The sequence below is a fragment of the Typopeltis vanoorti genome, chromosome 17, assembly GCF_054136105.1.
Source record: "Typopeltis vanoorti isolate ZY-2024b chromosome 17, IOZ_Tvanoo_1.0, whole genome shotgun sequence".
In the NCBI taxonomy this organism is placed as follows: domain Eukaryota; kingdom Metazoa; phylum Arthropoda; class Arachnida; order Uropygi; family Thelyphonidae; genus Typopeltis; species Typopeltis vanoorti.
In genome coordinates this window covers 100,525,778-100,551,990 of record NC_143565.1, presented here as the reverse complement: position 1 = coordinate 100,551,990, position 26,213 = coordinate 100,525,778, and the positions used below count along the sequence as shown (strand labels likewise).

The 26,213-nt window shown below is 34.8% G+C and overlaps 2 protein-coding genes across 11 annotated transcripts in view; one reads left to right on the top strand and one right to left on the bottom strand.

The window, feature by feature from the left end:
- The window catches only part of LOC150097700 (XK-related protein 4-like), a 90,593-nt gene extending 89,202 nt beyond the window's left edge, over positions 1 to 1,391 (top strand). For all 4 annotated transcript variants that reach the window (XM_090406756.1, XM_090406758.1, XM_090406755.1 and 1 more), the window contains one exon: positions 459 to 1,391. In XM_090406756.1, coding sequence (XP_090262882.1) covers positions 459 to 1,066 — 608 coding nt within the window. In that variant the 3' untranslated portion in view covers positions 1,067 to 1,391. The remainder of the gene's footprint in view (positions 1 to 458) is intronic.
- Positions 1 to 26,213, bottom strand: part of Nin (blastoderm-specific gene 25D) — a 511,736-nt gene that overhangs the window by 163,690 nt on the left and 321,833 nt on the right. The gene's annotated exons all lie outside the window — the stretch shown is intronic.

The following is a 26,213-nucleotide window of genomic DNA, read 5'->3' as shown; positions in this document are numbered from 1 at the left end:
TGGTTGCAGAGGAACGCTCGAAACATACTAATCCGAATTTAATGATTAATGTCAAGTATAGATACATCATATGATCGATTTTTTGCAACGTCAGTGTACATAAATAAAAACTTGTCGATTAGGAACAATACCTTTTGGTATTTCTCAGCAGTAATCTCACTTACTGTTACAAAAACTGGCAGGCATCTTTTCAGTAAAAAACGAACAGAGTTAAACATGAGTTAACCTAATAACACCCGACGGAACAATGTATACAATAGATGGGAACGCTTGCGAGAACTAGACCGAATTAACCCTTAACCATGCAGCTACTAGCGCTGGAATTGTTGCTTAAAATCACTCAATAAATCAATCCTTGTAGTTTGGCAGAATCCTCTGGAATACCCTTTCACGTGTGTCTGTATGTGCATGTTTGAGAATATTTCCTTTTGATTTACAATGTTTTTTTTCTTTTGCAGTTTTGATGCAACTGGCGTCCGTAGGCACTTCTCTGTTTGAACTGGCCTGGTCCCTTGCTTCTTATCATCGAGCACTCAGGAGGTCCGTTCCAGATAAGAAAAACATGACACGGACGGGAACAGCACTTCAGTTTCTGTGGCGGTTCTGTACCATAGGAGCCCGGGCTTGCACCCTAGCACTGTTTGCTTCTGAATATAACTACTGGCTCTTTCCTCTGTGTATTGGCCACTGGGGAGTGATGAGCGTCTGGGTGATGCATCAGCAAACTCGATTCTGTGACACAGAAACTGGCGAACCTCGCCAGTGTGAGGAGTACTTGTTTAACATGGTCATAGGAGCTATCTATCTCTTCTGCTTCTTGAACGTCAAGGACGAACCAACACGTTATAAGTATATTGCTTATTACGTCATCATATTCACAGAGAACTCGGCCCTCATTGTACTGTGGTTCCTCAAGAGCGATCCGACTCTCTGGTACCATCTTCCCGCTTTAGTGGGCGTGTTCGCCAGTTTTACAGCTGGAATGATGTTCATGCTCATCTATTACGGCTTCTTCCACCCGAACGGCAGGCTGCAACTAGTGAATCGTACAGCTAAGTGTTGCTGAATGTCGACCTAGGAATAGGTAGATTATTTCCACAGCCATCACGCCATGTTTTGATATGCACTAGAAACTGAGAGGTGTATATAATATTTATTAAAGACGTGTTCCCATTCCAGGTGTCTTGGTAAGTTTCGTTGTTGCTAGCCAAATTGCCCAAGATCCTACAAGGCTAATAAGAACAAAGTACAGAACTTATAATTAGTAGTTACACGTATAATCAATAAATACAATTTTCTTTTAAAAATCGTAAACCAATTTCTCTAAGAGATACCTACAGGATGTTGTTATTGTTTTTACTGTTTTAATTTAATAAGAGGGAAGAGTAAAGCAATAATCTGAAGAACAGCTATTCACTGATTATTGGACTCCCACCAAGCGATGTAGCAAACAGAATACCTCATAAATCTGTTTTGGGGAAAAAACTACCTGGTCAACGAAAACTTATATCAGTTAAGTAATGATTGTGCAATCTTCGATTTAGCTTTTTTGCATATTTGATGATTGATTACAATAGAAACCTATGTACTGTTTTATATTATAGTTTTTGTTATTTTAGTCCAGTTGATGAACAATTCTAAGTAAAACATAACCAAGTACTATACTCATTATATATAGGTGAACAGAATCAACACAAAGTTGCGATATACATGGAAATAAACTGTTATCAGTAAAAATCAAAGAAAATGATGTCGCCTTAAACAAGATAATGGATCAAATATCTCTGCTAAATTCCCAAAATAAACAAAAACAGTGTGGAATTACAAATGTACCAATATAATGCATATAATACTGTATTCACGAGAATCTCCTATTCGCCATCGCTACTTCCGGCCTCGACAGCGGTTTCCTTGTGTGCATCGTCAAAGTCATCTACCTAAATAGTGCCATCTTCTCTTCCATTATTTCAAGCAAACATAGTCAGTAATTTACAAGATTTGAGATACGTAATGAACAATCCTTCACGAATGACTAATGAGAAATGAAAGCAGAGCGTCAAACGTACAGGAATGATAGGCCAGTAGAGACAGAGTAGCTATGAAGACGTGCATATGATGGGTGCGGTGTTAACAAAAGATCGCGAAAGCCGACTTTAGAGTTGAAATGCTAATTCTCTTCAATTGAATTACATATCTAAAACTGCCATAACAACATTCACCAATACATTTCTTCGTATTAACACGTTTTACCCGTTTATCATTCCGACGGAACTTCTCATTAGCGTTTGTTCTGCTTCTGCGTCGCGCTCAACTCAAAAGTTTCAACTCTTCGGTTGAATTTTATTGCTGCTTGTTTGTATGCCGCTTCCGCGTCTTTGAATCCTATAGAATTTTATTTGAAGTTAGCCTTTGTGATCTATTTTAATGACATCGAAAATTTCAAATGCAATCAAACAAACACTTATTTCATATAATTGAAAAATCGGACAATAGTTGTTAGTTAGATACTGTGTTTGCCAGTGCAACATATAGTTTTGCTCGAGTCTATACAGCATAGTTTCTGTGGGAACGGACATGCGATTCATTAGTTAGTGCCGTTTTAATCCCAGTTGTCTCTAATTGCACTATTTGATCATAAATATATTACATAGACTGCAAATGTCTCCGTACCTTATTCAGTAACACAATAAAACTACTTGTTTCTGCAGTATAGTGGCTATTGGGAAGGGCATGTTTTTTACTGCAGGAAGCGAGTTACTATCGCCCCGACGTAGACGTGTTTAAACTTTTTTTTTCGCGTGCGAGGTATTATTATATATAAGGTGCCTCCATGAAGTCAAAAGATTCATTGCGGGAGGTATATGCGAAACTTTTTAATTTCTTTTTTTCGTAAAGTAAAATCAGGGGTGCGAGTTATATTCAAGTAAATACGGTAATATTAATATGCAATCGGGCAAAAGTTCAAAAAAAAAAAAAAAATTCCCATCATGAATTATGACCATTTATAGTGACCACTACAGATAAATTCGGCGGAAAAAAAGTTTCATTTAGTGTGTAGTATATGAAAGCATTTACTGTTCTTAAATATCGGCATTATTTCATTCAAATCCATAAAAGGGAAGTTCAATAGTAAGTTGAGTAGTGAATGGAAAATGCCATACACCTACAATCCGTTTTCTTCTCCTACTTTATTGGCCACTTCTGGAATAAATAATCTGACACACAATAGCAAATATGATCGTTACCAAAATTCACGACCATATACAAATAAATACAATGCACCAAACTTTAGATAGATGCATCAGTGTGTGTGTGTGTGAGAAGAGGATATCGAAATCGAGCATTTCGAATAGAATTTAAATTCCCCATTAAATCATTCATCCAATCTTCATATCACTGAAATGTGTATACAGTATTGTGCATATTAGTTTAACAGAAGAACAATGTACCAAATTCTTTGCAGAATTTGGTGCATTGTTCCTAAGCACAAAAGACAAGAGATTTTGTCTACCCTGCTAGTAGATAAAACAATGCTGACTATACAATCAGATTTGGAGTGAAGTGCCGAAGCTCCTGTGCAGCACCTGGAATAAACCACCAAAGAACATGTGTAAGCGAACTTGTGAATTTTTTTACTAAAATGTAGTACTTTCGAACATTCTGTAAAAGAGGGTAAAAAATAATTTACTTGTACAGGAATGGCGGCCGTTGATTTCTTAGTCTTTTGGTAAACTTGGATTTGTTGTTCACAAAAGAAGTCTGGGCAAGATATATGTTCTTACATCTATCAAACCTATACTAAACTTTGTGTGTATTATGTTGTTCACCAAATCATTTCTGCCTCTTTTTTTTTTTTATAGTTTCTGGATTATTTAATCCTTAGACCATTTACTATAAGCTGATCTTCAGCTTATATAGTAAATGGTCTAAGAATTAAATAATCCAGGAACTATACCCTAAGGACTAAATGCACCTTTTACAAACCATTTAAGGCAATTCAGTAAGTAGAGTGGTGGTGGTTTTACACGGATACCTCATGTTAGCTCCGTATGAGACAGTTCATCTTCAACTGAAAACCCCCGATAAAGGATCTTTGCATCCTATACGGGATTCGAGCCAAGTTATCTCCAACTAAAGGGCTCCGTCGAAACCTAAATAGATGTATTTTAACTATACAGAATATCTATAATAGATATATTCTGAATGAACTTATTGTTTGTTACTTGTGTATTTTGAATTCGGATCTTCAGATAAAACTAAAACGTGCGTGCGGGGAAGGGAGAGAGAGAGAGAGAGAATGATTAGCATTCTGTTCATTCACGTACACCTATAGGTTGTGGATTCGAATGCCACATAGTGGGATTCAAATCCACAGCCTGTTGGTGTAGGTTTGGAGAGCAGAGAAGCTAGCCGCTTGTTCGATCAATATGTTTTGCATATCTTTCAGAATGTCAATCCTTCTCACTCTCATACGCATCCACCCATCCAACCAAAAATTTTTTTGTTTTTTTATCTGAATTCAAAGTACACAATTAAAACATTAAATTAATATAAAATATTATAAATATTTCATATAGTTCTAAATACATTTATACAATTTACATACACGCACAGACAAAATATATTTATACGGACTAAAAATGTGATAGTTTATTCCAGAAATCAACAGACTTAATTACATTATTCTTAAAATCACTGATGTGAGTTCTTTTTCATTATTTTATTAATACACTTTATACTTCGACGTATAAAGTGTATTAATAAAATTTGTTACCTTAAAGATACTAACAATAGAGAATATACTGTATATTATCTTGTATGTACTCAGAGAGAAATATGGCAAAGCCTACTTAGAAAGACACACAGATGCAGTAATAAATATATAATCCTACTACAGGGAAATGGGAAAAGAAAGTGAATTTTAAGTTTATTCAGATGAAATTTAAAAATGCATGTTATCGAGTTACTGTTGGCCGGAAAGTTGCTATAGCTCTTCGGTTTACGAAGAAGAGCAGTGACTTTAACAACAGTCTTGAAATTGGAGGAGGAAGGAAGTCTACAGATTATTCTCGATAAAATGGTTTGGTTTTTATTTTGAATAAGAGGAAAGATAAATATATTTTCGGGATATGATAAAGATGAGCTAGATAAACGGAGTAGTCGTGGAAAAGACTAAAAACACACAGACATGTTCCCCTTAATAACAAGGTGAAAACATAGCTGCAAACATTTTAATTCCGGAAAGCGAGACGAACATCTTTGATTCGTTACCAACTGGAAAGAGACGTATGCTTTGCACTGTAATTGGTTTGCATTTGCATATGGAACGCATCCACATGCTTGAATATTTCCCCACCCCCACTGGAATGCCTAAGCTGTGAAGCTATCGCATTTTCAGTTTTCCAGTAAAGTATTCTTTGAGATTCATCTGTTATCTCGCTGCAATAACAACAGCAGCTTTATCCTTTTAAGTGACAAAGCTGCCATAGTACTGCATTAAAAAAAAAGAGCATAAGAAATAACGATAACTTGAAGAATTCACCCTCTTACATTTTTTTTATCGCTAATGAAGCTTTCATTATTATTATAGCCGGATTAAAATTTTTTCCTGAGAGTTTATGGGTCTAGTTGGTATTTTATTTTAAAGTAACAGTTTTCCATTTTAATTAGATAAATCAAGAAAGAAAGGGAAGAAGAAAAAACCCAGAACATAATTCACTACGATTAGCGTCACAGCGAATTCTGTATTTTAGTAGCGAAGTAAACAAGGATGAGATTGCTAAGAATGGTTCTAGAACTCTAAGATTATTCCGGAAGCGCCCGAAGTTATTGAACCATTAGGGACTGTAATAAGCGAAAATAACTTACAATAGACTGCACCAGTTGGAGAACAGTACACGAAAGGTCACCCATCTGATCTGAGACAAAAAATGACTTGTCGGATCATTAGGAGATGGTATCTCTACCTCATTGGCCACAAACGCTTCCCAACACCTTATTAGCTTTGTGATGTAGGAATCTTCTGTGTATGGACACTAGCGGCAGTCTCAAAAGAAGTGAGGTCTGGCAGCACAAAGGCATTTCTTCCTCCCCTCCCCACTCTTACCATGGTTTTCCAATAAAAGTCGATTCTCATGCTTGATCATTACCTGGACGCCTGTAGAGTGAACAGAAAGGTTTCGTGCCGTTTCCAGATGATATAAGCAGAGTAATAATAGATGATAGTCGAACTATAATAATTCGTTGCGGGCAATAAAGCGAACGATTTCAACAGTAATTCTGGGTGGCGAACAATAGCCAATAATGGAAGAAGTAGTTATGGAATCTTGAATTCGTGCAATATTTCCCATGGGTCTGAAGAAGTAACGGATGAATGTAAAAAATAGATACTTGATATAAAACAGAAATAGATACAAAAAAAAAAAAAAAACGCGCACTCGAAACAGGAAGTGATATTTATCCGAAACCTGCAAAGAGAGACACATGTAATCTGTCTCTTTCATGAAGTTCAAGCTGCGACTGAAAGAATCCATTAAGAAGGCTATAATGTGTTGGACTCAACGAAATGCTTTATTATAAAACTTAACAGTTCTTGCGCGGAGCATCATTGTAGGAAATCGCCATCTGTTAGCTACTTCTGAAATCCCGTAGCTGACAGTAATGCCGCACGTCAGATTCTGTAGCTTTCCTTATATCTAAAGGCTAAGTGTTCATTTTTTTATTTCTTGCTGCAAGCGGCAACATTCCTTTCAGTCTTGAAGCATTAACACTGATTTTAAATTCTCCTTGACGAAAAAAAAAAAAGTACAAGAGTCAATAATATAATCTTTTTCCTATGGAAAAAAGATTTCGACCATTTTTAACATACTCCGTATGCTACTGCCGAAATTCATTCGATGCTTCCCTGAAATACCAAGAATTATCCACTTTTATCCAACCATCAGCATATTTATGTCATTAACGCTCTCGTTGTTCATAGAGACGGCAGAGAAAGGAGTAAACTGATTACCACATTCTACGATCGAACTATCATGGAATGTTCAAGGTGGTCACAGAGTGGAATAACCAGTCACACCGTCTTTCTAATAATTCCTAAACCAAGTGAGCAACATTAACAATGAACCCTGACCACAGATATAATAGTCCCAGAATCTCGTTTCCAGTATAAATTTGCTACATTCCTTAAAAGGACTGATCAAAATAGAGAGCAGTGCACACTAAGCTAGATATTCTTATCTTCACAGGTCTAAAGAGGTTGTGTACGACAGTGGAACCATAGTCAATAGTTGTACAGCTCACTGGAGGATTACATTCCAGAGGAATTCATCGAATGGTTAGCTGTGCACAAGCACTTACTTTATCAGCAGCTAAAGCGGTCGCCGCTTTGAAAGGTGTGAAGACTGGAGAAAGGAATTAAAATCTGAAATCTGTTATATATATATCGTCGTTCTATATATACAGAACGATGACTCCTGTTTCTGAATTGAGCAATTTCTTTTTAATCTGGAACACCGAATCCGACAAAATTCTGATACTGCAATAAAACATCTGCTAGCTAAGCGTATAACTTCGCTGAATACTGAAGAAAAATCAGAATGCCAACCGAGAGTTAGACACTAAACCCAAAAAGAGAACCTACACATGTGAAGAAACGAAGTTACTTTAATCTAATAAAAACCGATGATTGTATTAATCACATGTAAACTCTCATTTTCACGTGTATTGGTTTTCTGTTTCAGATTTACATATCCAACTCTTAGTTATTATTGAAACAGTATTGCGATAAGTCAATGGACTAGGGTATGTGGCGATTAAGTGGCGGGGGGGGGGGAGGAAGTGTCACAGAATTTCTAACTGATATTTTTGTTTTATTGAAAGAGTTGTTGCTCACTTCACGTTCATCAGAAACAGCATATGTTCAAATTATTCTGCCAGATAAACATCACGTTACATTTTAGACCAGAACGTCAACAGCATACAGATATTCTAGACAAACAAGTTTTGAAACTTATTATCCCGTTCATGCTTCGACATCTTGACGCAAATCTGGTGCCGCTTATCGGATTATTTTAAACGACTTTATTAACACCATTTTCAAAAATGAAGTAACAGTTTTAAAATAAAGGCTAATGTTTATATTAAAGAAAATTAATTTTACTAGCTTCTTGATGTGTCAATCACGTTGCTTTGTTTGTCGAAACGACCAAAACAGAACAGCTCTGACTGGAAGAACACTGAAGAAGTTTGTTTGAACAATTTAAACCATATTTAGACATAGAATTTTGATCCTCGAGCAATTTCCATATCTGTTAAAAGAAAGCTAACATAAAATACTTAAAACCGAAAATGATTGAAAGGAAAGAAACTTAGCTACCCCTTTATCACCTATAATGATAGATAAAATGCTTTTCCTTAAGAGTAGTGCATTTTATACTGAAGAAGCTGAAGTTTTATGTCATAAGAATGGTTGCGTATTAAATTTCTCGAGTTAGTGGGAAAATATTCTGTCTTTTGATAAGTTTTTTTTATTTATTTATTTAATTCGACTGAAACAAAATTTTAATATATCTATTTTACGTGGGATACATCACTAGTGACTGAAGTTTATAAAGAAAGTTACTATTTTGTAATTTTGTTCTGAAACGATACCATTTAAATTGTGAGTAGCGATTTATACTGTCCAAATCAATCTTATATAATTAGAATTAACATGTGCTTAGTGTGTTAAATCACATTCTGGAAACATGCTATAATAAATCTACATAAACATCAATTATAAAACGACACATACGCGGTATGTTTAGCTTTCTGCAAATAGAAATACGACCACGCAAGTGTTTTACATCGGTTAGCATTAAAGAAAACTTTTATCCATGCTAATTATTTTAACAAAGCGCTGATGATGCTGTGAATGTGCGTGAAATACAGTATTAAGAAAAAATAACGTATTACTACTGTTCATATGGTTCTTTGAAAGGTATTACATTAACAACAACAAAAATAGTACATAAAAGTTTTGTAAGAATTTTTATTTCTTCAAACTATGAATTTTTCGATTTTATTTTTTCAAACTATGTAGGATTTATTGCAAAGAATGACCTGAACAATTTTCTGGAATGAAGAAGCTTAAATAGAGAGCGAGGAAGGAAGTGAAGCTGTTCAAGGAAAGCTTAAGTTATTGTGGTAGGATGCAAGCAGTTTTACCAGGAGAGTAATGGAAATCCAATGTAACGGTCTGTCAGGAACACAATTTGTTGTATACTGAAACTCGTGCTTCCGAATTAAGCTATAAACTTAAATTCAGTCACCTATGTTGTTTTAGAAGACAGAGTTTAAACAATTCTTTCTTTTTTAGATGAATAACGACAAGCGAAAGCTTGCAATACAAAATGAAAACAGATTTCTGACAGCAAATTTGATAAATACAAGTACTGTTTAGTTTGTTCGGAACTTTGTTTTATCTATGTTGTCTTAAAGAGATGCTTCTCGGATTTCTCCAATCAAGAAAGAGGGAAAGCCTAGGAAACAAGATTTTATTGCACAACTGCAACGTCTGTTTCAGGGAAAAAAAAACAACTGCTACAAGCTATTCGTATTAGAAAAAGACACTTCTAAACGAAATTACTAGTATCAAGTAAATGAAATCATATCTTATAATTGCAACAAAATGCTCTTCTCTCAATTCATTTTCTGTTCCAGTATGTTTCTCATTAGTCATTGTGTAAAAAAAAAAGTAATTACCACTTTGAAAACATTAACGATGCGAGATTCCGTTATCGTGCATTTGTAAATGTTGATATTAGCGAAAACATTTTAATTTTCGATTTCCCGTGAATGGTACGACACTTGGGTGAATTCTAGAATAAATTTGTGACAAACCTTACAATTGTAGTTGCATTAATGATTACTGCATATCTTCCTGTTTTACAAGTCCTAAATGCAATTCACTAAGCGCATCTATTACACTAAAATACTCATAAAACTGCTAAATGAGGTAGAATATTTCACAGAGGCTTTTCAGCAGATTTGGTTAATGCAGTAAAGCATCAAAGCTAAAGGATAATTTGTGGCTCTAGTGAACATTTAACAACGCGACATCAGTGTAATGAGCAGTTTTATAACAATAGGAGCACCGGTATGATATCACCAGAGCAGTGTAAACAGCACTGTCGTTTTTCGAGGTACACCTTCGGGGCCTAAGCAGCATCGTAGTAACTAATTAACAATCCAGAAATGTCCTTTATTTGTTCAACTATGTAAGTACAATCGATAACTAGTGTACATCGTAGATAACGGCTGCGTTGCATTATATGCAAAATGGTGATGGTCAGACACTAGTAATAACGGGCTGAGAGACAAACTATGACCTGTTTATTACAACTATTTTCCTCGAAGCTAAGCCAGTTAAAATTAATCACTTTACTTCAGAATAGTCAATTTGAACAATAAAAACAAAACTGACTTGTTTAAAATCAAAGAGAATTATATGATAGAGAATAGGCCAAACAGTTTAAGTTATAAATCCTACATACAAAACAAGTTTTCGGTATCCGGAGATTTCATCGAAAAGGTAATTCATCAAATGAACAATTCATCGAACGACAATTCGTTAAAAATGCAATTCATCGAAAACATAATTCATAGAAAATTTTAAATTTCCGAAAATGTTATGAGAAAATTGATCCATTTAGAACAAAAACTGAATCGTGCAGAGTGAGATAGCAATGCTACTTTAATAGGGAAAAATGACAGAACAATATGGTTTATATGGTTTCTTATAGTCTTTCTTGTCCGATAACTGTTTCATGTCTGTTCATGGGACTGATTTGCCTGTTTCCGGGAGGAAAAGCCCAGCCATCTCCGTATTATGCCTGCTAACTTACCTTTAGCTGAACAGGACTGATAAAAATTATGCGCGTCCTAAATGGGATTCCAAACTACTCAGGTCTTTCTAACGACTGAACTACGCAGGCTCCATTATTATTATTGTTGCTAGTAGTAATATGCGACTTCAATACAGCAATTATTAATGGATGAATTTTACTCAGATTCGCTATTTGAAACTTTTACAAGAAAATGTCGAACCGTTCCAGTTTTCAGTTCAGCTATATTCGGGGCGACAAAGAAATAACTGTCCAAATTATGTATTACAAAAACTCTCTGACTTAGCGGAATTAGTAGACAAGAAGCAGTCTACTAATTAAGAGGAATTAAAAGACAAGAAGCAGTCTGCATGGTTCAGTTTTTGTTCTAAATGGATCACCTTTATCATAACATAATCGAAAATTTAAAATTTTCGGTGAATTGTTTTTTCGATGAATTGCCTTTCGATGAATTTTCATGTAACCAAATTTTCCGTAATACTTTTACATCGTTAGAAATACTGTTACTCTTTTCTTCTCTAGGATGATTGACCAAGTTTTTATCTTACTCTGGATAATGTGTTTGCATAAACTAAACAGTCTTAAATTTGCACTGGACGGTAAGATAATAAGAAAGTGAATTTCAATTCTTTAAAGGACACGTTAGCTACATGACGTGGATTTTAAAGCTATAACCAAATACGGAATGATTTTTTGAAATGAAAATTTAATAACTTGAAAACCAATGGCCATCGAAAGGTGCAGACTACGTAGAATAGTTATAAACACTAAATTACCCGAACACTTCTAGACTACTTTAAGCAGACATTAATTTGAAAAAAGGCTAAATGTAGTTCTAGTACTCTAGACCTCCGATTTTAAATAATCATCGCAAGCACTCAGAAGAAATCTGTGTTATTAAGAAGATAGTTCCAATTAATGGAACAGAAACGTTGAAAATAAAAGAGAAATAATGACTTCGGATTGTGTAAGCATCATTGATCACGGACCATGCTCGGAACGTGTTTTATACCAATTAAGAAGGAATTGAAGAGAAAAATCATACTCTTTAAAAAAAAAAAGAAAAAAAAAAGCTACTACTTCAGGAATGAAAAAAGAAAAGCATGTATCATTAAAAAAGGTACTCGAGATCAAATTCGATTATACAGCAACTAAGCAAGAAATAGTACATTTAACTTTACAATACAGCTCGTTTCGAAAAGTCTGTTGGTATTAACTCACTCACGGATTCCCATCACGCTCTACAATGCGATCCCGAAAATTAGTTACAAGTAAATCGATCACTACAATATGGCAAAGTTGGGAAAAGAGTTGGTAATAGAAGTCTCATGGTGACAAGTGAAGAGAACAGATGAAAACTTCCGAGACCCTTAGGAAAATGAATTCTGGATGGCAAAAAAAAAAGGCTTAGAACTAAAGAACTAGGATTCAAATTTATTTCAGTGTAAGAATAATATCCCTTTTAATAATAAAGGGGATACAAATCCTTTGATGTTTATCTGCCAGTAAGCGAAACTCTAAGAATTAGGACTAAGATCTATGAGTTTCATACCGAAAAACTATTGGCAAATCCAAGTGTAAGTAACCACTTGGTAGTACAATAATAATAGCCTTTTGGCTTTTATTCTGTTATAATATCCCTTTTATTGTAGTACTTGTCTATGTAAGCAACTAACCAAATTCACTAATCAATATCACACAAATAAAACCTCCATATTTCTCTTATATGCTAGCAATCACTGATATGTTAGTGCAAGTGAAATAAAATCACCAATGAAATAAGATAATTTTTAATGGAAGTACAACATATGAAAGGTTGTAAACCTAATGTCAGTGCAGTGAATAGTACGAGAGTCAAAATTATCGGTTTACTTATCAAATATATCAATTCTGCCTGGCGTCTTAAAATAAGCTTAAATATGTAAATTGGACATAATTCTTGAATCGAGACGGTAAAGTGAAAATTAAGTAATATAATAAACGTATTTCTTTTTTAACAAATATAATATCATAGATAGATCATAATACAGGCTGAGAGACAAGAAAGCACTACGAAAGTAGTGCTATCTGAAGATCTATCTAAGAGCTAGTGGGACATTAAGTGTTTAAACTGAAGATAAATTAGTTTGGTTTCATATGGAGGAGGAGGCAGGATTTCTTTTCCTCCCATTTACAAAAAAACTCGGATTTCCCTCCTATTCGCAAAACAAACTAGCCGAGAAAAGAATACGTTGTTGCTATTTAGCATCACGCTGAATCAACGTAAATAAATGGCATCGATCTCCAAAATGACTGCATGGATGTAGCACAAATATTTAACAACTTTCCATACATTGAAAAAAGGAAATCTTTCAATAGTCTCTTTTTCCCCCCTTAATGGAAAGATGCAGGTTAATCAGTAATTAATTTGTAATCGGTAACACAGTATTCGATTATAATAAACCTTTTTGTCATTTATAACGATAAACTACTGGATAAGATTAGATTGTCGTTTCTTTCTTCAACCACATTTGAAACGAGTCATGACAAGGGAATTTGGAAAGATGTTTGTAGTATGATCAGAGGATATTCATTTTCTCTTCCCCTTACCTTCGAACATTTATTCTTCCGCCGAAGAAAATTATTTAAGCTCATCAGTTATATTCGAGCATTTTAAACCTTAAAGATCACAAAACATAACATCCCAACTGAAAATTAAGAGGGCAGCCTTCTTGAAAGGAGCTCTTATGTTCGAGTACACTGGAGTTTATTCACGCAGATATCAAACCAACTTATTCCTAGTCATTACCTATTAAAAACATGTCTGCGAAGGTTAGTCGCCTTACTCAAAAACCTTCTCCACTAAATTACAGTTAATAAAGCCCATAGAAGAAACATTGTAAACGGAAATTACTTTAAGACTTGACAATTAAACCTCTTCGCAGAAACTGCCCATAAAAAGGTAAGTTGACACCAGGCTGCGTAACAATTATAATAAAACGAGGGCAGCGGAAAAGAAGACTTTTCTTCCACAACGAGGCCATTTGCTGTGCGAGACTTAAAATGGAGTTGTAATCGACGATAAAACGTGTACTCGGGGTTTCGTGATACGTTTTATCATCGATTACAACTGTCGTTTTTAGTCTCACATTGTAACGACCGTAAAATAAAATTAATCGTTTCGCTCATCACTTTATTATATTGCAAAAGGATGTCATCTTGGTGTCGCCATACCTTTTATGGATAATTTGTCGTGGAAGGATACTTATTTGTCAGGCACTAATGACATGCACCTGTGGAAGCCGAGAAAGCTTTCTATTTCGATATATGGTCTTTGTTTGTAGACATCGTCAAACTGATTTTCTCTGCGACTATTAATTACAACTCCATGGAGATAAGGTTTCAGATATAAGCGCCATAAGGCCGCATATAAAGCTCTTAAAAACAAAGCTAGAGCGCCAAGAAGTGAGTAGAATGACAAATGGAAGCCAGATCCTATCTTCCTTCCTCAAATACTCGTATTTACTATGTATACATAATAAAGTGAAAGATTAATTATAAAATGAAATATAATCCAGAGTTTTAAGTTAACATATCAATGTGCGAGTATGAAAGTAGTCAAAACTCAAGATGATTTTGCAGTTCACACACATTTAAATGCAAAAAATAAATTAACTGACAGCGGACTGTTGTCCGGACTGTAAAAATCTTACAAATGATGTGCAATTGTATTACAGACATTAAAGGACATAGTCAAACGCACAATAAATATTCCTTTGATATGATACAGAAAACAAATATAAAAATAAAAGCTTAAAAATGGTATTTCAGTGACGAAACAATCGATCATGGCTGGGGAAAGGTAATTTGCGATATCCTGGATGAAAGTTGAACCTAGAAAGAGGAGATCCAAAAGATATTTGGTGTATGTATTGTCCTAAGGAAAAAAAAAGTGGTTTTTTTTTACCTGAAATTAATTTTCTTATTAATTTCAGGGGAAATTAATAAGAAAGTTAATTTCCCCTGATTCCCCATCGTGTTACAGATATGACTGGTAGCACGACTTGCACATTATAAGAAACGCTTTCTCATTATACATCCTTAACACTGTATCGAAATTCTTAACCATTCTAGGAAGGAGTGACTGATTTTTGAGAGTGAAAATGCAAACTACTGATGTTTGTAATTAAAATTTTACAAATTCTTTTACTGTTTTCAAGCCATGACACTACGATTTCCTGAAATGAAATTTTAAGAAAATTAATTGTATCACACTGTTTCAACATAAAATTGATACAAATGTTTATAAAGCTTGCTCCCCGTATTCAAAACTACGATAATGTCTTTCTTTCACGATAATACAAGTAACATTACTATTACACATATTCCAAACCATTTTGAAAGCTGGTAACACTACGTAAGATTTCGTAGAAAACATAGATACACGATGAACACTTTATAGTGTTATCGATCATTGAGTACTGCTGACTTAAAATACTTTCCCTAGTCCATGGAAGAAATGCCATCTAGATCTGAAGGTAGCATATAACATTCATTATTCTGTGAAACACCACTGATCTGCTTATTGCCATGCTCAGTCTCTAGAACAAGATGTCAGGTTTCTGTTCGCTCAACATATGACAACATATACGACTACAGCTAACCTAAATTTTCCACATCATATGATGCCCACCGTAAGAAGAATGGATCATGCAGCGCTTTTGTGAAGGTATCGTATTCCAGGCCAAAGGTTATCAAACTTGGAATTTCTTCTATATGATTTTCTTTGAGTTCAGGATTTCCTTGACCCACTTTGTTGCGCTCTCCTAATTGTGATTGTTGACTGACCTTTTTAGTTATCTTTCTCTGAAAGTTGATGACATGTATTCTTATTACCTAACAATAAGATAGTCTTCTTTGGAGATTTCAATGTCAATAATTCCGACTGGTTTCTCTTCTCTAACATTACAGAAGAAGCTGGAAGAGAAACTGAACTGTTTCTATCAGTAATGATGTAATAAAAATCGTTCACCTACCTATCATAATACCACATGATCCGCATAATTCTCAAAATACCTGAACCTTTTCATAACTAGCTGTTCCTTGAAACACCGCTGATGTTAGCGGTGTATTTCAAGGAATTATTAATCACTACTTTATTATTTCCCTTTATTAATATTCACTACTCAAACCCCCACCCCAATTCAAGCCTTGCGTTTCAACAATAAATGTAACAAGGAGTCCATGCTAAAAATGCAGCATCGATTTAATGGCTCATGTTAAAAAACTATAACTTCATCTCTACTTGATCCTAATAGAATGGTAACGACTAAAGACAATATACACCTCATCGCATCAATCTTCTCCAACACATGATTAGACGAGAAAAATAACTCTGAAACAGATGGAGAATGCAAACTTTGGCTGTTTTCCCTTCTTATCAGAACTGTCACATGAAGGTTGAAACAAGCTTGTTTTAATCTTGTAATAAATATTAGTTATTTCAAATTCGCTGTTAATTGGTCGCATGCGGTCCTTTTTCTTCTTGAAATGGTTTGTAGGACTTTTCTTCAGGGAGCGTTTTTCTACGCAAAGTGCAAGTTTAATTATCTCGTGTTTTTTTTTAATAAGTCAGAAAAAGGTATGAGTCATGATGAGAATATGCAAGCAAGAGTTTCACTTTCAAGACAATATGCAATACTCCCAAATTTCGAATCAGAACGATCGAAACCATCGAAGAAGCGCATCCATTTCATCTGTAATGTGGCTCTGTGACGATATACTGGAGGGTTAAAGTCTCCATCTCTGGCGAATAGAAAATCGAAGATAAAGCTAAGAAATATCGCATTTTTAGTAATCATACTTCAAGACGAGGCCCAAGATGGAAAAAAAAAATGAATATCTGAAAGTCTCTTCAGGATCCATTTTGACAGGTGGGTAAAAGCAATTTGCATGCTAGTGAAATATTCAAGTTACTTGATGAATTTCCGATTCAAAATGACACCAGCTAAGACATTTGTCCTGGTATTTGAAACTGTGAAATGTAAGCAACCTCTGCATCGAGTCTATGGTGGAATGGGTATGTGTTTGTCTCGAATCAACTGGATAAGAAAAAAAAAAAAAAACGATGCCATCTACGTTACGAATAACACCTTTTGTTCCAACATATAACGACGGTGTATAAATTCAGCAGTGCTTTTTTTCCTTCTGAAATGATATGAACCAATGAGAGAAAATAACGCATTTTTACTCTGAAAGCCCAGCCAAATGTTTATGTTTGTTTGCAAAACAAACAAGAATTTCTGCGCTCTAAAATTTAGAATAGTGACTACTTAAGATCAAGCTAGATAAGTTCGACGGTGATATATGATTTTGTGAGAATATGGATTCAAGAATTTTATGGAGTTCAAATGATATAAAATCTATTCGTGTGATTAAAATTGTTCGATGCTGAAAAATATCTTTACAAAGTCAGTTATCAAGCAAAACGCTTTCGTTCAAGCGTAAAGAGGAGCAGTTTACACAACAAAACAGATAGTCGAAAACAAATCTCTAGCAGATTTCGGCTCAGAGAAAGAAAGTGCCGAGCTTGGTAAGAAGCTTATATGGTTTTATTGCAAATGGGATTCTCAACTTACAGCCAGGGATTAAGGAATGATACACTAAAAACAAATGCGAAGCGTTATTTTAGATATCCCATCTAGATTCGGGAAAAAAAATATACTTCGTCTGAGACACCCATTTTTTTTTTATTAAATAATCAAGTCAATTATCTCTGGATTCTGAGGTGAGACTTAAATAAAACTGTTAGAATGTGATGCAGGAAAAAATTAACAACAGAGATGCATCCGTTTCAGGAACCAAAATGATCATCTAGGCGTGGAAATATATCGTTTAAGTTTCAATTTCGATACGTTTAACGAGATAAGAGAGCATAAATTATGACACAGTGCCTAAAAGTGTAGTATCCAAATAGAAAATTGGGTGATTGTCGTGACGTGAGTGTGCCAAGGGTTAGTAGAAATAAGGCTGACTATTATTATTATATATATTTATGAACATGCAGAATATATTGCAGGGTAAACGTGTCCCACATGAAAGAGAAAGTAGGGATGAATGGAGAAGTAACTGTGAGCGGCGAAAATCTCCTATGTCGAAGAACTGACGACTGTGAATTCGAATGCAGAAGTAAGGCGGACAAATGTCAAGGTTTATCTGAGACAATCTCGGAATTCTTATCCTTTGACCCGGAATGTCTGAAAGTCCTGGATTTCGTGGGAAAAAAACAAGGAAATTAACTTAAATATAAAGAGCCAATAGGCTTCATTTCGGCGATATAAACATTATTTAAATTAAGGGGATATTAAATCCCCACATTGTTTTAAAACCGAATAAGAAACTCAAAGATTGGAATCAGAGAGTTTCATGCCGAATACAGTAAACTATAAAAGTATCAGCGATTACTTACATTAGCTCACGCTAGTAGTCGCCGATACTTTTATAGTTTATTATACTATATTCGGCATGAAACTCCCTAATTCCAATCTTTGAGTTTCTTATTCGGTTTTAAAACAATGTGGGGATTTAATATCCCCTTAATTTAAACAAGGAAATGAATTTTGTAAGCTAGGATGTGTAATAAAATGGATTTTAATTTCTTTCTAGATTGAGACGCTGTAACTCTGATTTTCGTTGTTTCAACAGTGCACAGATGAAACATAAGAAAGTACGAAAGCATATATGTGTGTGCGTGTGTGTGTGTGTGTGTAATATATGCTAAATTTTAGCATATACATGTATATGCTAAAGGAAACGATTAAGCAACGAAATGCGTGGGGCTTCTATCATTATTAAATGACAGAATTCAGATGAGATCAAGTTGAATAGTCACGTGGCTTACATCAAACCCCATACGGATAGGGAATGTAAGAAAATAATGTCCTGTTTTGTGAATTTCTAAAGTTGAACACTATGCGGCAGGGAAGTTTGTAAATTTCCTTTAAGTGGAGAGGGGGAACAATTTTCATCCACTAGTGTGAGACTATTAACAGCTTAAATGCTTGAAGTAGCTTAAAAAACTGCCATATTTATAGTCTAGTTTAACCCGCCCATCCCAATGCATTAAAGGTACTATAGGTTTACAATGTTTAGTGGGTGGGATTGACATAAAAATAGTATAATAAATGTAGTTTAATCCTTTATCTAAGTGTAGGCAAACAAAGTTTGCGCCTGAAGTATCTTCAGGACTGAGGAAACTCGTAGTAAAGGTGGACTAAGCTCTCTCTCTCTCATCACTTGTCTTAGTGCTTGCACTTGGATAAAGGATTCAACTACATTTATTATAGTCTAACCAAGTGGAAAAAAAAACTTCCAACATAAAAATAGTATGTTTGAAGTTGAACTGAAAATTGATGATAACTGTTGGTTACAAGGTGGACTTATATAGATGAAAATTCAGATGAAAAATGCTCGCTGAGGTATTTGTAGGAGATGTGCAGAACAAAAACGGACGTCTGCGTGTCAGGGAATGGAGTTAAGTGACTTGGAACGAAAGCAATTTAACTACTCGTCTTTAAATGGAATACAGAATTTTTAAGGACAGATGGAGTGGGAGAGAACTTCCTCAGACACATGCATGCAGTGCTTTACCCAAATGGATTTGTATAGGATAAGAAATTCATAGGGTGTGGTGGAAAAAAAACAGCGTGTGGAGTGGAAGAGAGATCTCAGGTTTCAGTCATGATGACGAGACAGCTACAAATGTGATATACTTATATCAGAAGAAGTCTGAAATCTTTTATTTCAACATGGAAAGTCTGTTCTTTTTGATAGGAATATCCGAGTTGTATTAAAAGAAAGACGAACTAGAATCGATATTTTTATCTGAGATATAAGATAGGATTGAGTTTAGAGGGACTGGATTAGGGTAAGTGGTTATAGATCTTCTTGAGGTCTTACTAGTAGTTACATTTAAGTGTTAAAGGTATACCTTATGGATGCTTTTAGTTACCTTTATTATACTCCTAAAGACAGGTATCCAAAACAGCAGCACTGCTCAAGAAAAGTGTGGTCACCATCGTCTTAACGAGTCTGAGGCGACAAGGAAATCTTTATATAGCAAAGTCGTTGCAAGACTATCCGGTTTAAAGAAGGCTTATAATTAAACCTTGACGCCCAAGTAATGAAAGAAAAACAAAAAAAAAGTAATTAAAAATAAAAAAACGGATCAGACTATCGAACGTATCAAACAAAGCCTTCGGGGACTAGAAATGAAATAAAATATTAACAACTGTATTTCCGGGATGAGGAAGAAATTCGCTATTCCTGCCACCAAGAAGGGCTGCATATCTTAGTTTTCAGTGACACTCTAATATAGGGTGGCGAGGGGAGATGAATGAGTGAAGAAATGGGCAAGGGTGCTCTGATGCATGTGATAAATGATTGTGGAAGAACTTTAATGTTGCATTTTCAAATGCTTTCATCTCTGCGGTTAATTAATTAGAATGTTTGGTTAGAAAAGCATTCGTTGTAAAATATGGAATTTGAACGTTCCAAATCTTTCAAAATAACTGAAAGAAAGAGATTCAAACAATGCGTATACAAAACACTGAAAAACATAAACTTGGAAACACACAGGAACGCAACAATATAGAAACGGTCTTCCCTAGCACATATTAAAAATATGTAAAGAACGTAACGTTCTAAACCAGCGTCCGTATTCTTTGTATTTCGGTACAAGTGTTAAACTGACTGAATGATTAAAACTATATTGAAACTTTTTAAAGCTTTACATAATTCTGGGTCAACGCAGCTACTTTGCTGTTTTGTCACCCATCCACCTCTGTATAAAACCGGCTAATTCACCTCCTGCTGAAAAGGTCCTTACAAAGGCTGCGAGTCATAGATAGGAAGGGAACTCCGATTTTTTCATCCGTAGGATAATTTAGCGTCGTCGTCGACACTGCACAATAGGCACGATTGAAATGGGCCGCCGGTTCCCTTCAGGAAAAATTTTTTCCCCTCTTAAACTCGAAAGTTGCATGCTGAGAATATATGTTTATCTATTTCCTCTCTTCTCAAGAAAAGATAAAATATAATAAAATAAAAATACAAAAACGAAGTCCACAAGAATATCGCGATGTATGTGGTGCAATGGATTTCACTGTTAAATCTTTTTTTTTATTTTTTTCAATTTAACGAAGGAACTACAACTCGTTTTGAAAGTATCCTTTCAACAAAATTCTGATATTAAAATAAATCAAACATTGTTGATATGAGCGGATGATTGTGATTAAGACTGAAAGAAGTACTAGGACTGGCTTGTTATTAGCTCCGTCAAATCAACGTAGTCAAGAAGTATGCGATGTCTATAAACTGCATGCATTCTCTGACCAATCTACGTGTTACTGACTCCAGAAAATCTCTACTGTCCCATTATAAGGCCGTCCAGCTCACTTTTAGTTAAAGCATGAATTGCAGAGAAAGTCAATTCTTTGATAGGTCAAAGAACTGACTTTCTTAAATAAAGAATTACATAAATACTTTCTTAAATAAAAACTTAAAAAAATAATAAATACTTTCTTAAATAAAAAATTAAATAAAGAATTACGCTTCAACGAATTCTTTATTTAAGTCAGAATATTTGAATTTCGCTCTTATACGCAATAAATTAAAATATGGCTTGAATATTTATTTTGAATGCGCAAATCACACAACTGTTTTTCAATTATTAAAGCTATTAATGTCAAAGCTATAACACCAAACCATCAGATGGCAACTAAATATAAAGACCACTATACGTTTTCCTTTTTATTTCTTTCGTCTTTTTTTTTATTACATCCATGAGCATAAACGAGCAGCGCAGAGGAGTTACACAGATCGATTATTGCGTCTAAAGATCAATACAGGTGAAGAGATTTTCACAAAAGGCACACAATTCATTCTTTATACTGCCAGGTAACGATCAGTAAAGTATACTCTCACTGAATTCTGGTGCGCTGTTGTTTTTACCAAATTTCAATACGCAAAAGGAGTATTAATCGAGATAATTAAGACTACGGATAACTGCAAAATGAATTGGGAAGAGTGAATTAACATCAAGATCTGATACTTATTATTAAAAAAGTTACTCGGGACCAATGCATTGCACGCTTCACTGAACAGTCATCTGGAATATAAAACTGATGAAAGACACTACGTGAAATGGTTGAGTGCAACAACAGAATTCCGAAATATTAACTTGGAATCTAAGTCTCAACTGTAAGAAATGCTTTCAAGAAACAGAAGAGGCTTATTCTCAGATTTTACTAAAATAACAGTAACAAGTATAGCAAAGTTGGCTAATTTAACGAATGCCTGCAAGCGAGTTCAGCAATCCACGACCACGTGAACTGTATGATTACGTTTTCATGGAGGAGCAGACTTCGTTACGATACCGAACACGAAATGTCACTTACAAAAACACTGCAATGACTTAAGGATGCATCGAAACTGCAAATCCGTATTCATACGTAACCAAAGATCAAACAGGGCCTCAACAAAAAGGTATAATGTGGAGTGAACATTCACAATTGTTTTCATAAATAATTCTGAGACTTGCATCAACAAGGAGGGTTGGGTTATCTGGAATTACGGCCGAAGTAACTAAGGTGATGAACTGCCTGTTAATTGTGCTCTTCTGGTAAGTTGATCTGTTTTGTGGGACGGAAAACACTTGTTTCTGGGAATACATCCATATCCCCCTCCATATGAGACCGGCTAACTCACCTTCAGGCGAAAAGTCCTTATAAAGAATCTTGATAACAAGGATACAACTGCGTCCTGATCGGTGCTGGAATTTAGAGTGGAAAGGGTGTCACAATTTGAGTTTTTTTTCCGTGGTATTTTTATTTATTTACTCTGTGAACTTCTTGAAACTTCTGAATGCCATCTTATATGCATCGTGTTTCAAGAGGTAGCAAATAAGCACACAGAAAAAACAAACAAAAAAAAACATACGTACAATGGTAAATACATCTGCTTACCGAAAATCGTCAATTTAAAGAGATTAAAAATAAATCTACGTTATCATATATAAAGATGACGAAGAACAAACACACTGTTTTCAATTACCAGGTATCTTACTATAGCGATAATAATGGAATCATACGACGGCCATTAATTAAGAGTTTCAATTAATTTTTAAGTTACCTATTAGTGGTTCCCTTTAGAAAAAATTATTGAAGGTAACCGAATGATTGCTTCAAGATTTTTTTTAATGGAAATATGAACAAAACTGAATAAGCTTTTCTTGCTCGAAGACAAACACGAGTAGTGAAGCTCAACACAGAATAATTAAAATTCAGAACACGTTAAAAGAAACTTAATACGCAATATAAATAAAATAAATCAGCTAACGCATTTTATTCCCTTATAGGCGAGACCTTTATACCCTATCTAGCTTTTGGAGACTGAGTGGGCAGTTCAATTTCCACAGGTAGCCAATCAGAGATAGCTGGTCCATGTCTATCACTAATTATAGGCGGCTACTGATGAAGAGATCAGCAAACAAGTGATGCCATCTCTTGGTGCCTAACCCTAACAGACAGTAACCTATCCTGAAATAATGAGGGTACTACGGTCGATTGAGTTTACGGGAGTAAAAACCCGCTTGCCTGTGCGATAAATAAAATAACCGAGGCGCGCATGTTTCAGAACTGATGAGAAACAGAATACTAAGCATTCCACTAGTCTTTTTCCTGTGGTATGAGAGAATACACTCATTAACAGATGCCAATATGGATGACCGAGTGGGTAGTGTATTCTTTCTACAATGAACCAGTTATGGGTCGGAGAGCGTGGATGTTTGTAAATATCTTCACGTAGCAGATGAATTTCATTGCCTTGGTGGCCTAAAGTAAATGGAGAACGGGTGTGACCTCTAGATCACGGATTGGATCGTCTGTAAGGCAAATACAATAAGTTATGACTATGAGACTAGTACGTTATGTCTATTAATTGCATGTGTTCATGCAATTAACCAGGAAACCAGCTAACACTCCTCACTCGAAGACCCCTGAAAAGCTTTGAGTCCTAGACAGGACTGGTATTTAGGTTTTCCAACCGAAAGTCATCGGCAGTAGAGTAGGTTTTCTGAATTACTTAATCCTTAACCCAAGGATTCACATTTAAAAAAAAAATGTCTGTAAAATATGAAACGTATACAAGCAAGTGACCTCAAAGGAAACAAAGACAATAAGTAATTTTCTCCTAAGTTTGTCACGAATGCCTATAAAAGTGAAGTGTCGTCTGTAAAATTTGTAAAACTACAAAATGTTGAAAACTTCGAAGGTTACTGTATAAGCAGCCTGTAAAAATTAAGTAAAAATAGAACAAATCCGTTAATACGTCATTTTTTCAAAGGAAACATGCGAAATTATTTTAGCTCCAACTTATGTGAATTGATAGTCTGTCTTCATTCTTAGCCCTCGTCGTCGTGTTCCTAATCCCAACTGGTTTCACCGCCTGAATAAAATAATGGAGTTCTACTGATTAATATTTTCTGAGTTTCGGGGAGGAAATCTGCTCGATTGAGTGAAAGATCCACTAACTGAAAACAAACGAAAAATAGATAGAAAATGTTACTCTAATCGACGCCTAGAATCTAATTTATCAAGATCTTTTTTCTGTCGAGTTAGCGTTCAGAAAGTTATTACTTAGCTATTTTAGGCATCTTCCTGTATTAAATTTCTAACCAATCCTTCAAATTAATCTCTGACTACTAGAGGTGTTGTTCGATTTAGGTTCAAAAATGACACAGCCCTACCCCAATACTTATTTAAACAGCATGACTGTATACAATCCATCGAAATCGTGTGAATCTAGATGGAGACAAATGCATCTCTGAAAGTGCCATATTAATAAGAATTCGTGGAGTACATTAAAATTTTATTAATGGTTTATAAATTTATTTTATTAAATAAAAATTAAATAAAATGTATACATTTTATTCGGTCAAATGGTGGGTTAGCCAGTCTCATACTGGGTAGAGGGGTTTTTCACCCGAAAACTCGGGTGACACTGTCTGAGAGACGGATCGGTTGAAGAAGAAACTTCCATTTCTAATGCCAAATGTTAACACCTTGCCAGGGAAACATTAACCCGTAGCTCACAAAAGGCACTAGATACCTCTCATATGACTATATAGTACAAGGTGTATATATATAGTCATTATTAAAATATAGCGCCTATATTTTAATAATATAACTTCACATTATTAAATGAATATTGTTAAAGGGTTTCATAAAAGGCATTATTAGTATTAGTATGCATTAGTATTGTAGATAAGATAGATAAATCCTTGGCCAAAATCGGAGAAGTTCGCTCTGGAGACTAAACATGGACCTTTTTCAAGACAGTTCAGGTTTCCAATAAGAAGGATGGTAATCACACAAACCTACAAGCTCCTAGTGGAAATTGACCCACGACCTATTATTGGTTGGAGAGTAACAGTGCTGTCCACTCGGCAAACCAGCTGGCAAGTTAAATTATAGGCTGGGATTATAGACGAGGCAACTAACGCCATTAAGTCAATATATTGTCTGTTAATTGCGCGAGTTTTCCAACTAGTTTGTTTTAGGGAGGAGTTTTGATATTCCAATATTTTACAGAAAATAACAGCGGCAATTTCTTTTAAACAAACTGTCAAAATAGTTTCATTAAGACTAATAGGAGAAGGATATTTTAATATAATCTAGGAATGAACGTGTAGACGTTGACTATATTTAGTTTAACTATACACCATCCAATTGTTTCGCCGACGGATGCTGTAGAATTTTCGCCGGAGAAAAATAAAATGAAACAGACCAACACGTAAAACATGCTATAAATATAGGGAACACTAATAAGTGCATATTATCTAAGTGCATTACTTTAGCATAGTGTAAATAATGATTTCTCAAATTCATGATGCACAACTAAATCGACGTATATTCCTAAGTGGTTCGCGGAAACACTACCACTGAAAGTACCGTTCATCACTTAAGTGACTACAGGTTCCCAAAATTGTGTAATATTAAGTCCGTTTGATGTTTTTAAAATCACTCCTTCAATCATTCATTTATTCTTCTCAAATTATTTAACAAAAGTCGTATGATATTTGAAAATTGTTTATCGTCAAATATAAATCATTTCCAAAAACGTTAATCTAAATCTAATTGGGTATCTAGAAAACGAAGAGAGTGACTGCTGGATGTAGCAAAACTTCATAAAATATTGATTAAAATGAATTAATATGAGATTTTTCTATTTGCTATACACAAACGGATCTCGAAAATAATATTTTGCTAGAAACTCTTTTCAGCTTTGTCTAGT